The sequence below is a fragment of the Orcinus orca genome, chromosome 10 (assembly GCF_937001465.1).
Source record: "Orcinus orca chromosome 10, mOrcOrc1.1, whole genome shotgun sequence".
NCBI classification, from domain to species: domain Eukaryota; kingdom Metazoa; phylum Chordata; class Mammalia; order Artiodactyla; family Delphinidae; genus Orcinus; species Orcinus orca.
This window is the reverse complement of record NC_064568.1, coordinates 61,681,743-61,694,396: the sequence shown is the minus strand read 5'-3', so window position 1 is coordinate 61,694,396 and position 12,654 is coordinate 61,681,743. Positions and strand designations below refer to the sequence as shown.

General features: G+C 40.2%; 1 protein-coding gene across 7 annotated transcripts in view; it reads left to right on the top strand.

Moving 5' to 3' along the window:
- Positions 1 to 12,654, top strand: part of PRIM2 (DNA primase subunit 2) — a 276,052-nt gene that overhangs the window by 226,382 nt on the left and 37,016 nt on the right. For 6 of the 7 annotated variants that reach the window (XM_033424338.2, XM_033424340.2, XM_033424339.2 and 3 more), the window contains exon 11: positions 7,281 to 7,407. In XM_033424338.2, coding sequence (XP_033280229.1) covers positions 7,281 to 7,407 — 127 coding nt within the window. Of the gene's footprint in view, positions 1 to 7,280; positions 7,408 to 9,183; positions 9,331 to 12,654 lie in introns of those variants that run through there. The other variant, XM_049715597.1, reaches the window with a different exon arrangement.

Genomic DNA, 12,654 nt, shown 5'->3' with positions numbered 1-12,654 from the left:
TCCACCCGCCAATGCAGGGGACATGGGTTTGAGCCCTGGTCCAGGAAGATCCCACGTGCTGTGGAGCAACTAATAAGCCTGTGCGCCACAATTACTGAGCCTGCACTCTAGAGCCCACAAGTCACAACTACTGAGCCCACATGCCACAACTACTGAAGCCCACGCACCTAGAGCCCATCTGTGTTCTGCAACAAGAGAAGCCACTGCAATGAGAAGCCTGTGCACACCGCAAGGAAGAGTAGCCCTCGCTCACTGCAACTAGAGAAAGCCCGCGTGCAGCAATGAAGACCCAACCCAACCGAAAATAAATAAATAAATAGATTTATTTTTTTTAAAAAAAAAAAGAGTACCTGGTAATTTGGAAGCATGATGAAATACTTTTTAGTGTTTCTTCATTTCAGATGGTTAACTTCAAATTTATCATTTTTAATGATTCTAAAATCATGGTAAATTAGGAACTAAATAAATGCTATGTGAGTGGCTTGTTAGAGTTACCATTTCTTTGAGAGTAGACTCTTTTCCCTGGTATACAGTAGAATCAGAAACATTTTGTTTAACTGTGGTTCAGTGTGACTTTCAGATGTCCCTGAAGCAACTGAGTGACAGCAGGGAAGCAGCCTACAGATGCATGTTTGCCATGGATAACTGACAGTTGCCTGTATTTATTTATTAATTTTCTCCCATTTATAATTTTGTAGTAGTTTCTAGAAAGTAAAAGAGTAAGATTTTAAATTCCATCTCTTTTCTACTAAGTAATTGAAATAACTGATCATTTGACCTCTTGAAATCTTAGTTTGCATATTTATAAAATAGGGATACCTAACTTCCATACCTTACAAGTAGTAAAGGGTCTAAGAAGAATCATTTCGTCACCACTAAAGATCTGTGTAAATGTAAGCTATTATTATTGAAACATCACTAAGCATAATTTTGGTTTTATTGCTAAAAACAGTAGTACAATTGTACTAAATTCTCCATTAGGAATTTAAAAATGATGTTCTTTATTTAATATCTGAATGAATAGATACAGTTAGAATGATGGAGATCACAGAGCCCCAGGTCACAGAAGATCCTCAAGTCTTGTCTTCTGAGTCCATTTGGGTATAGTCCTTATAGCAGAATATGAAAGAGACATACCAACCCACTAACCCCACACCACCTGCGTTCATGAACACAATGCTCTCCACTTCCCTCTGAGGATTATGGCAGGTTTTTGATACACAGCTGATCTTTCTTTTGATCTATTGGCTCCACTGAAAGTGATCTGCTTAATCAACTACCTTATAAAATTACATAGGATCATTTTATTCAATACTTTCTCTGTGGATTTTTAGCATTTCACTATTTTTTATTTTCTAACAAAGTGGGGAATCCAAATTTTAAAATTTTAGCGTGACGCTGCCTCAGGGGAAATTTGAAGGAAAGAAAAATATGCATGTTCTCGAGTCTAGAACTGAAAATGTTCTCCATGGAAAGGGATTAGGATGTGAACATTTTTCATTTTTTAAGGAACCTCCATACCATTCTCCATAGTGGCTGCACCAGTTTATATTCCCACCAACGGTGTAGGAGTGTTCCCTTTTCTCTACACCCTCTCCAGCATTTGTTGTTTTCACACTTTTTGCTGATGGCCATTCTAACCAGCATGAGGTGATACCTCACTGTAGTTTTGATTTGCATTTCTCTGATGATTAGCGATGTTGAGCATCTTTTCATGTGCTTGTTGGCCATCTGTATGTCTTCTTTGGAGAAATGTCTGTTTAGGTCTTCTGCCCATTTTTTTGATTGGTTTGTTTTTCTGATATTGATAACTCAAAAATATATTCAATTCAAAGCTTATTCTGTGTTAGAAGCTATGCCACGTGCTTTATGAAGATGAGCTATTAGCTCATCTTCACACCAACCCTGCATATGAAGTATTACTCCTTTATTTTTATATACTGTGTAAGGGAATTGTTATAAAGACGATGAGTCACCTGCCCAAGGTCACACAGCTAACATGTGGTAGAGACAAGATTTAAACTCAGGTATTTGACTTAAAGCCCTTGTCTTAACTATCAGCCTTTGGTCTCTAAGTCTCCTTCAGTGTGTTGTTTGGTTGGAATGTATATGATGTTTCAGTGACCTCAAAGAGTTAAACTGTGGTTAAAGTTAAGAGTTAAAGAGAAGTATTTGCAATCTGTAGGTGACTGATTACAAAATTAGTTTTACAAATAATTGAGTAACTTCGTAAGTAAGCATTTAAAGGGTGGGCATTACGTATTAAATGCCTATGGCATGCATTCTGCTTATTAACATTGTAAGTAAAGCTTTAGGGAAGTGACAAGAGAAGAGATAATCAATGATCACAAGCTGTAGGAGAGTCAGCAAGAATGTGTGTCAAGGAGAGACCATGGGTGGTTTCACGCCCTTCCCCAAGTACAGGTCTGTTTACACGTGTGGCCCTGCTGCTGAGCTGTGCCTTCCTGTTGGCACTTGTGGCAACTAAACTTCCTGGGGCCCCTCGTGATGATGTGTGGGATGCTGGATCTGGGCATTGAAGGAGGGCCCTTTGTAGTTGGCAGACTTGCCCTCTGTGTGTTTTTAAATATGTAAATTAGAATTCCAAATTCTTGTGAGTAGGAAACAACTCACCAAAAAAGGATTGAAAATGTCTTTGTTAAAAATTACCATATCCTTACCCTGTTCTCTGCCCACATATATATGGTTGTTTTGCCTCACTTAGGTCAAGATTTTCCTTTTTGAATATAAATCTCTCTCTGAAGGGCACTTGGTTTGCAACCATTCTCACTTTACTGTGCAAGCTAAGCTTGACTTATGAAAGGCAGGTTTTGATGTTCTGACAGTGGGAGTAATACTTGGTCTGCGGGCTTTTCTTGGTAGGAAAGACTTTCTTCTAAGGAAGACCATGCACTGCTCATGACAGTTAGAGGTTTACTCATGACCTCTGAGAGGCTTTGGGTGTAAATACTATAAAAAATGTAATAAGATGCAGTCGCTGGGCCCCAGGTGGAGCTGGGGTGGGAGGCAGACTTGTGAGGGAGACTCTGAAAGAGACGGGTAGGAGCAGGATGAGGATGCGCCTGCTTTATCATGTTTCTTGAGTTCTACTGGTAACATAGTGGCCCTGAAAATGATTTGCTGCTGACTTGAGCAGAAATGCAGATTGCAGTGCCACGGGACTAATTTGGAAGGTTGCCAGCTTCCACTCAACCACCTTCAGGCCTGGTGTTGATTTTCTGGCATTTCCTGTTGCTGGCTGGAGTGGAATGGAGGAGCCAAGGCGGAAAAGAGTGTTTCCACCTGGTTCTCACCCCCTCTTCCCATGTGAACCTTACAGTTGTTCCTTTGAGTTGTGAATGTGGACACCTGGAAAGTAAGTATTCCCTAAAAAACATTACCCAATAAATGTACCTTCTACACAATATTTCAAGAGTTTGCCAGTCTGAAAACTAGAGAAGACAGTTTGTATGATAAATACGTGAATAGCCCGAAAGCTTAGTAAGGTCCAAATTTTAGACATATGTATACATAAGCGGGAAGTAAATTGGAAAGGAAAGGGAGGAGAAAGATAATAATTATCGCTTTTCTTCCTTTAGAGAGGGTAGCTTTTCATTACTTTAACATAATGGCTGACCGAAAAGTTCTTTCAGTGTTTTCTGATGAATGTACAGAAATCTTATGTCTAATTAAATTCAATTCATACCTAAAAGTTTGCACAAGGAGATTGATTATAGTTAATGCTTATGACTAAACAAATAGAAGTTGTCCATAAAATATGTTTGCTGGAACTTCTAACATTCTTGTTTTCACCAGTGAAATTTAATGGTAATTTGAAAATTTTCTTTCTTGAAAGTTTTCTGTTGAAATGCCATTTGTTTTCCTGGTTGTAGATTGCTTGTGGGCAGATAGATAGTTATGAAACTGTAAGCTACTGACTGCTGAAAATTCCAGCAGTCTTTTTTTTTTTTAAGTAGAAATTGATAAACTGATTCTAAAATTTATATGGAAATGCAAGGACATAAAATAGCCAAAATAATATTGAAAAAAACCAAAGCAGGAGGACTTACATTATCTGAATTTGAGACTTATTCTAAAGATTTTGTAAAGAGAACAGTGTGGCATCGGCAAAAGTATGGAACTATAGAGCAATGGAATAAAATATCTTCAATAAATGGTGTTAGAAAAAGTGTTATCCAGTTCACATGGGGGTGAAGGATACCGGATATGCCATCCAAAATACGCTATTTTGGCATGTTGACTGAAAAAAATGCACAATGTGAGAGTTGTGAGTTAAGTTTTATTTGGGGCAAAATGAGAACTATAGCCTGGGAGACAGCCTCTCAGATAGCTCTGAGGAACTGCTCCAAAGAGGTAAGGGGGGAAGGTCAGTATGTATGTGATTTTAGTGACAGGGGTACATGCAGTCAAGCACACATTTCAGCAGAAGGTTGCTGCTCATCACAAGGAAGATGCAAGAAATTAGGCTCATAAAATCTTTACCTGAAAGTATCTAACTATCTGAAGGCTTTTTCACAGTTATAACAGAGCACAGAGTGCCTCCTTCCTGATCTCAGCCCTGAACTCCTTTCAAGCGGTGTTGAAGGTCAGCAACTGCAGTGGCCAGGGACCTCATCCTTGTAGAGGCAGATGGCAAGTGACAATTTCCAATTGGCAGGCATAAGGATTATTTTGAGCTAAAGGACGAGCAGATGCAGGAAAAGCTCTCTCCTCCCCTAACTGCCTAAGGATACAGTATAAAGTTCCCCTCTTATAAAGGAAATTTACATTTGTAATGTTATCTCTGTACCAGGAAGAAAGCTACCCAAGTCTTATCTGCAGAACAAGCCAACCCTTATTTACCCTGTATTTCCTCCCCTCCCCTTCTCAGAACTTGCTTCCCCAACCCAGAATCCCTAAACCCCTTTTCCTTGATTTAGCCTAAGATGATGTTTAAGCTTCAGTCATCAGCCTACCTCCTTGAGTCGTATCTCTTTGTACATGTACTTATGTACAAATGTAATTAAGTGGGGCATTTTTTCCTTGTTAATCTGTCTTTTATCAGTTTGATTCATGGGCCCCAGCCATTTAACCTAGGAGGGTAGAGGGAAAAATATTTTTCTTTCCCTACAGGGGATAAAAAGAGAACATACGAAAATTAACTCGAGATGAATCAGGACCTAGACTGAAAAGCTAAAACATTATGGCTTCTAAAGGACAATACAGAATATCTCTGCAACCTATCTTAGAGAGGACACAGAGAGCACTGCCGTAAAAACGTGATTTAATTAGCATTCATCAAAAATAAAAACATCTGCTCATCTTGTCAAAAAGTAACATCAAGAAAATAGACAAGCCACAGACTGAGAAAATATTTGTAACACCTAACAGGTTTGTATCCAGAATATATGAAGAATTCTTTCAATGGAATAATTGTGAACCCAGATTCTAAAAAGACTTGAACAGACACTTTACAAAATAAGGCATATCACAGCCAAGAAAGCACATGAAAAAGTACTCAACAGTGTTTGTCATCAGGGAAATGCAGAATGAGATGCCACTACCCATCTATTAGAATGGCTACAATGAATGAAATTGACACCACCACACTTTGGGGAGAATGTGGAACTCTCATGCATTGCTGATGGGGTATAAAATAGTACAGCCATTCTGGAAAATGGTTAGCAGCAATTCTACTCCTGCATATTTATCTGAGAGAAATGAAAATAATGTCCACAAAAGTCATCTGCAAGAATGTGCATGGCAGCTTTACTGATAACAGCCCCAAACTGGAAAAGCCCAGGTGTCCATCTGCAGGAGACTAGGTAAACTACCTGCTATATTCATACAGTGGAACAGTCTGCTGGTACATGTGACAATACATGTGATGCATGGATCAATCTCAAAAACATGAAAAGACATGAAAAATTCAGACACAAAATACTTAAGACTGTACAGGGCTTCCCTGGTGGTGCAGTGGTTGGGAGTCCGCCTGCTGATGCGGGAGACGCGGGTTCGTGCCCCGGTCCGGGAGGATCCCACATGCCATGGAGCGCCTGGGCCCGTGAGCCATGGCCGCTGGGCCTGCGCGTCCGGATCCTGTGCTCCGCGGCGGCGGAAGAGGCCGCGGCGGCGGGAGAGGCCTGCGTACCGCAAAAAACAAAAACAAAAGACTGTACAATTCCATTTATGTGAAGTTATAGAATAGCTAAAGCCACGGTGACAAAAGTCAGACCAATAGTTGCTTCTGGGTGTGGAGGGCGGGGAAGAATGCTGAGAATGCTGAGGGGCTTTTGGGGCCTCTTGGATGGTGGAAGCATGCTGTCTCTTGATGCGGGTATGTGTTACATCAAACTTTAGACCTGAGATCTGTGCATTTCACTAAATGTAAATTGTAGCCTCAAATTTAAAAATCTCACCCCTAAACAACAGGGACCTACTGTATACTACAGGGAATTATATTTGATATATTGTAATAACCTATAGTGGAAAGAATCTGAAAAAGAATATAATATATATAAATATAATTGAATCACTTTGCTGTATACCAAAAACTAACACAACATTGTAAATCAACTATACTTAAATGAAAAAATCTCACCCATAAAAACCCACAGTATTTTCCAATCTCTTATTCTGATTCTCTGTCCTGCTTTCCTGAAAGTATTAGATAGCTTAGACCCACTATACTGAGCCTTTCAATAAATGAGTTCCTTTTTTCTTCTTATCCCACCCATTTCAAAGTCCTTCCTATGCCATTACCTTGCATTTTGAACATGAGTCAGGAATTCCAGGCAGGAGGCAATCACAGTAGTTCCTTCATCAAGCATTTGCTGACTGCTTGTTTTGTATAGTGAAAATCCAGAGGAAGGCATTAATTAGTTAGGAGACACTTCAAAAGTAGAATAGGCAGGATGTGGGAATTCAGGGAAGACTAGGATAAAGGGAGTAGAGAAGATGATTTACATCTAGCATGATCTTTGGAATCAAACCAAGAAATGAGCAAATCGATTATTCTTCTCAGGAAAGGATTATCCTCATCTTTAAACATATAAACATAAGGTGTCTCTAACCTGAGAAATGTGTTTCCTTTAAGTTTTTTACCTTTAAAAACCTGTAAAGGACCCAAATGTTGTATTGGTATAAATGTACATCTGCCTGTGAATGCTAAATTTATTTTAGAAAAATCACTTTGTACTCTTCGATTCCAGTGGGCACTGTTGACACCACCAGTACAATGCTGGCTTACTTTGTCTCTTCTTTCTTTTTCCTCTCATCAGTTTGATAAAGGCTACTCTTACAACATCCGTCATAGCTTTGGAAAGGAAGGCAAGAGGACAGACTATACGCCTTTCAGTTGCCTGAAGATTATCCTAACCAATCCACCAAGCCAAGGGGATTATCATGGTAAGTGCTTCCTCTGGATGTGTCTGTGATGTACAGGAACCCAGGAGCTCTGTAGGAAACACTGAAACAGTGGAATGGTTTTTGCATTACTAAGGGGAACGGGTTTGTAGCTTGTGTCGGTCATCAGGTCAAGCCAGAGCTCCACTAGCTTCTAGTGGTATGTCTTATTATTGAGCTGGGTCAGCACAAGAAAGTGGTTCTGCTGTGCTCTACTTTGTGCTGGACTGGGCTCTTTAGTCCTCCGTCCCCTTCACCTGCTATTCTCTTTCTCCTGTTCTGCATGTGTCTTAGAAGGCTGATGCGAGTTCTTCAAAGCTTTTAAAAATTGAGTGCCTCGAATTTTGGAACAGTAGATTGATCAATTTTCAAAGACTACTGAGGGAGAGTGTGTTTTATTCTCATTACTATCATCTGATTAACAAAGATTGAGGGATTTAACAAGTCACAGTTTCAAACATCTATCAATTTGCCTAAGTTGTAGGTTAAAAAGAAAGTTAATCTGTTTTCTGTAGATTTCTGAGTTTAACAACTTTTTTCTAAAATAGTTCTCTGAGCATACCTTGAAAAGCTCCTCACTTGTCTGGTATGTGAGAGGATGATTTAATAATCCATATTAGTTAAATTTTCTAGATTACCAAAGCTGACTGCAATATGTGTCAAAACTTTTTCTTGTTTTAATTTCATCTTAAATGAAATTCTTTTTTAGAAGATCACACACTTGCAGGCTGTTAAAGATCCAAAAAATCTCAAATGGAATTTTAAGAAAGATGCTTCATGTGTCCAGAGCATTCATATTTAGTAGATGGCAAAGGTGGCCAGTCCTGGAACACACAGTGAGCGGTTTTCACCGCTTGTGTCAGGCACTTACGGAGCTTTTAGAAATACAGGCTCAGGCTCCACCCTCAGACGCATAAACTCAGATTTATTTGCTAGTTCTCTGGGTGATTTTGATGTCTTCTACACTTTGAAAACAACTGACCAGATACTTGTGGTGAGAAAGTCTGTAGCTTTTCCCAGTGGCCACACCAGGGAGTAACTTACACTGAGCTTGGCCAAGTGAAGCTCCCAATGGTTCTGTCGGTTTCCAGGTCCTCACACTCAGCACTTACTTAGTTGATTTTTATTAGCTTAAAGACAGGATTTTATATTTCTTCTTCCTGTTTTTGTATCTTATTTATTCTGGTCCATTCTGTTTGTTTTACTTTGTTTTTAATTTAAACTCTATCAGCTAGAAAATAATACACAGCTAACTCTTGAACAGCAGGGGTTTGAACTGCGTGGGTCCATCTTACACGCAGATTTTTTCCAACAAATATATACAGTACTACACGATCCGAGGTTGGCTGAATCTGAGGATGTGGAACCTCGGATACGGAGGGCCAACTGTGGGACTTGGGTACCTGCAGACTTTGATATCCCAGGCAGGTCCCAGAACCAGTCCTCTGTGGATGCTGAGGGACCACTGTACTTAGCAAACACTCAACGAGCTCGTATTGTTTTTTAGACACATTGATCTACCCTTTCTTTAAGTGAATAAGCTATAGTTTTGTGGAGCAGTTTTAGGGTCACAGCAGTACTGAGCAGGAGGTATAGAGAGTTCCCGGGTGCCCTCTGCCCCACATTTGCTCAGCTGTCCCCATGTCAACACGGCCCGCAGCAGAGGGCTTGTCCCTATGAGCTGAGGATGTGCTGTCTGCCGCTGTTGGGTGTAGCCAGTTATGGATATCATTTCTGTCCCGGAATGATGGTGCTCGTGAGCTCACTGTGTTGTTGCAGATTCTCCATCTGCGGGATCTGTCCAGCTTGATGGAGGTGGAGTCCAGCAGTGGAGTCAGCACTTATCCTTGCAATTCTGTCAGGTTTTCCCTGATGTGTTTTGATGCTCTTTTGTTAAGTGCATACACATTACGGATGGTGATGTCTTGTTGGAGTATTCACCCCTTATCGTTATGTAATGCCCCTTTTTATCCTGCATAAACTCCCATCCTTTGAACACTGCTCTGTCTGAAAGTAACATAGATACTCCCACTTTCTTTGATTTGTGTTAGCATGGTGTATCTTTCTCTGTCTTTACTTTCAATCCATGAGTCTTTAAAGTGGCTTTCTTGTATACAACATACCGTAGGGTCTTGATTTTGATCCATTCTGACAATCTATTTTTAATTGGTGACCACTGACGTTTAAAGTAATGATTGGTATAGTTGGATTAATGGCTGCCATATTTGTTAGTGTTTTTTATTTGTTGCCCTTATTCTTTGTTTTTGTCTTACACACATTTTCTGCCTTTTGTGGTTTTAACTGAGCATTTTATATGATTCCATTTTTTTTCTCTTCTTAGCATATCTATTGTACTTCTTTTGTTACTTTTTAAATTAGTTTTATTTTTAAAGAGTTTTCACTATATGTGTACAACTAATCCAACTCTCTTTTCAAATCACCACATCACACATAAGTAATGCAAGTACCTTATAATAATGAATATTTCTACTTCCCTGTATCATTCTGTCATTCATTTCATTTATATCTAAGAATATATAAACACACACAGATATATACATAAACATGCATAACAGAATACACTGTTCCCATTACTTTGAACAAACTGTTATCTGTCAGATTAGTTATGAATAAGGAAAATAAAAGTTTTTATATTACCTTTCCTTATCATTCTCTGATGTTCAAATTTTCTTTGGGTAGATCTGAATTTCTGGTTTGTATTATTTTATTTCTCTTTGAAGAACTTCTTTTAATGTTTCTTGCCCTGCAGGTCTGGCAACAGATTACCTGAATTTTTTTTTGTCAGAGAAAATCCTTATTTCTCCTCTTTTGAAGGAGAATTTCTCAGGGTACAGAATTCTGGGTTTGAGGGATTTTTTTCTCTCAACAGTTTAACTGTTTCACTCCACTCTCTTCTTGCACAGTTTCTGAGGATAGGTTATTAGATATAATTGTTTTCTTTGCTTCTCTGTAGGTAAGGTGTTTCCCCTTTGGCTTCTTTCAAGATTTTTCTTTGTTATTGATTTTCTGAAGTATGAATATAATATGCCTAGCTGCCTTTTTTTGGCATTTATCCTGCTTGGTGTTCTCTGAGCTTCCTGGGTCTGTGGTTTGGTGTCTGACATTAATTTGGGGGAAATTCTCTGTCATTATTGCTTCTGTTTCTTTCTCTCTCTCTCCTCCTTCTGGTATTCCCATTCTCATATGTTACACCTTCATAGTTGTTCACAGTTCTTGGCTATTCTGTTCTTGTTGTTTTCCTTTTGTTTTTTTGGTTTTGAAGTTTCTATTGACATATCCTCAAGCACAGAGATCTTTTCCTCAGCTGTGTCTGCTAATAAGCCCATCAAAGGCATTCTTCATTTCTCTTACAGTGTTTGCATCTCTTTTTGATTCTTCCTTAGAATTTCCATCTGTCTGCTTACATTACACATCTTTTCTTGCATGTTGTCTACTTTTTCCGGTAGAGCCCTCAGCATATTAATCATAGTTAATTTAAATTCCCAGTCTGATAACTCCAGTATCCCTGCCTTATCTGGCTCTAATTCTGACACGTTTTCTTCACACTGTTATTTTTTGTTGAAAGGTAGACGTGAGAAACTCCAGTACATAGGTCTGTAGTGATGCGGTGGTGAGCAGGGGGGTGTCTATAGTGTTGGATTGGGTAATTGGGTCTCAGTGTTTAGTGACCCTGTGGCTGTGGGCTGTGAACGTCAACAGTGATTCTCAGCTTCCTCCCTTTGGGGGGACAGGACGGCCCCAGGAGGCTGGAGCTGGGCATTTCTCTTCCCCCACGTAGGTCAGGCTCTGGTAAAATAGTTTCTCCTGAGGGCAGCCTTACTAAGAGGAACAGAGTACTCCAGAGTATTTAAAATGGTACCTTTGCTTACCCCCGTGCTAGAGCATGAGGGGGATTTCTCTGTTATTCACTGTGAGCACCTGGTAGAGCCCCTGAAGTTCAGCTACAAAGTGTAGCCCTCTTCTGACTGGTCTCCCTGGAGCTTCTAACTCTCAGACGTGTCCACACAGAGACTCCAGAAATTTGTCAGTTACAGGTTAGGTTTCCCTACCCCAGTGCTGGTTCCTACAGAGATTTCTGCTCTGGTTTGTTGTGATTCTCTCTGTCTGCCTCTCCCTCCAATTTTGGGGGCAGTGGTTTGCCCTGTGACCTCATTTCTTTGACAGATCTGAGAGGAGTTGTTGATTTTTCAGTCTGTTCAGCTTTTTTTTTTTTTTTTGTGGTATGCGGGCCTCTCACTGTTGTGGCCTCTCCCGTTGCGGAGCACAGGCTCCGGACGCGCAGGCTCAGCGGCCTTGGCTCATGGGCCCAGCCACTCCGCGGCATGTGGGATCTTCCCGGACCGGGGCACGAACCCGTGTCGCCTGCATTGGCAGGCGGACTCCCAACCACTGCACCACCAGGGAAGCCCTGTTCAGCTTTTTACTTGTTAGGATGGAGTGACAACTTCTAAGCTCTTTCTGTGCCAGACTGGAAACCAGAAGTCTCTATCCTTTTAGATTTGTGTAGTTTGCAAAGCTCTGTAGCCCCTAGGTTGACATATTTCATTAACCAGCACTGCCTGGAATGGTGTTGTTCAGCCAGTCAGAGTTGATGTAGGTAGAACTATATTCCAGACTGTTTATCCATCCTTTCCACAAATGTGTGCTGGGAAGTTCTATTCAACACTTTGCTGGAATCAGCATTAGTTGTGTCTACATTCACTTCATCTTAAGTTACCTGTGAGTTCAGCCCTTTCCAGTTTGGAAGATTGTTCCCTTTGATGTGGAAGATAGAAACAAAGTAGGAGTTGTCAAGTTCTGTTTTCTTTCTGTCATTTGTCAAAATGACACCAGCTTCCCTGCTCCTGAGGTGGTTTGTTTCTTCTGTTTTCTTCTTCTTGTGAGCGTAGCTTTGAAAGACTTTTTTGTGACCTCTGGTTTTTTGTCAATCTTCAGTTTCTTCTTGGCTTTGCCCTTTCTGATCCTTTTCATTACAGGTATAGCCATTATTTCAAATGAAATTTGGACAGTTCAATTAATCTGTCTCTTTTTGGTGTCCTTTAATAATTCTGGGCTTAACTAAGCTTCATTTCTTTCTCATTGGGACCCTTTGCCATTTCATCATCAGACTTTTTTTAGAGTAATAATGTTGGCTAACCCATGTTGGGTGCTTCCTACGAGCCGAGAGAGTGTAAGGGCTTTATCCTCCATTGTCACAGGAACTCTGCGGGTGTATTTCCCACACATGAC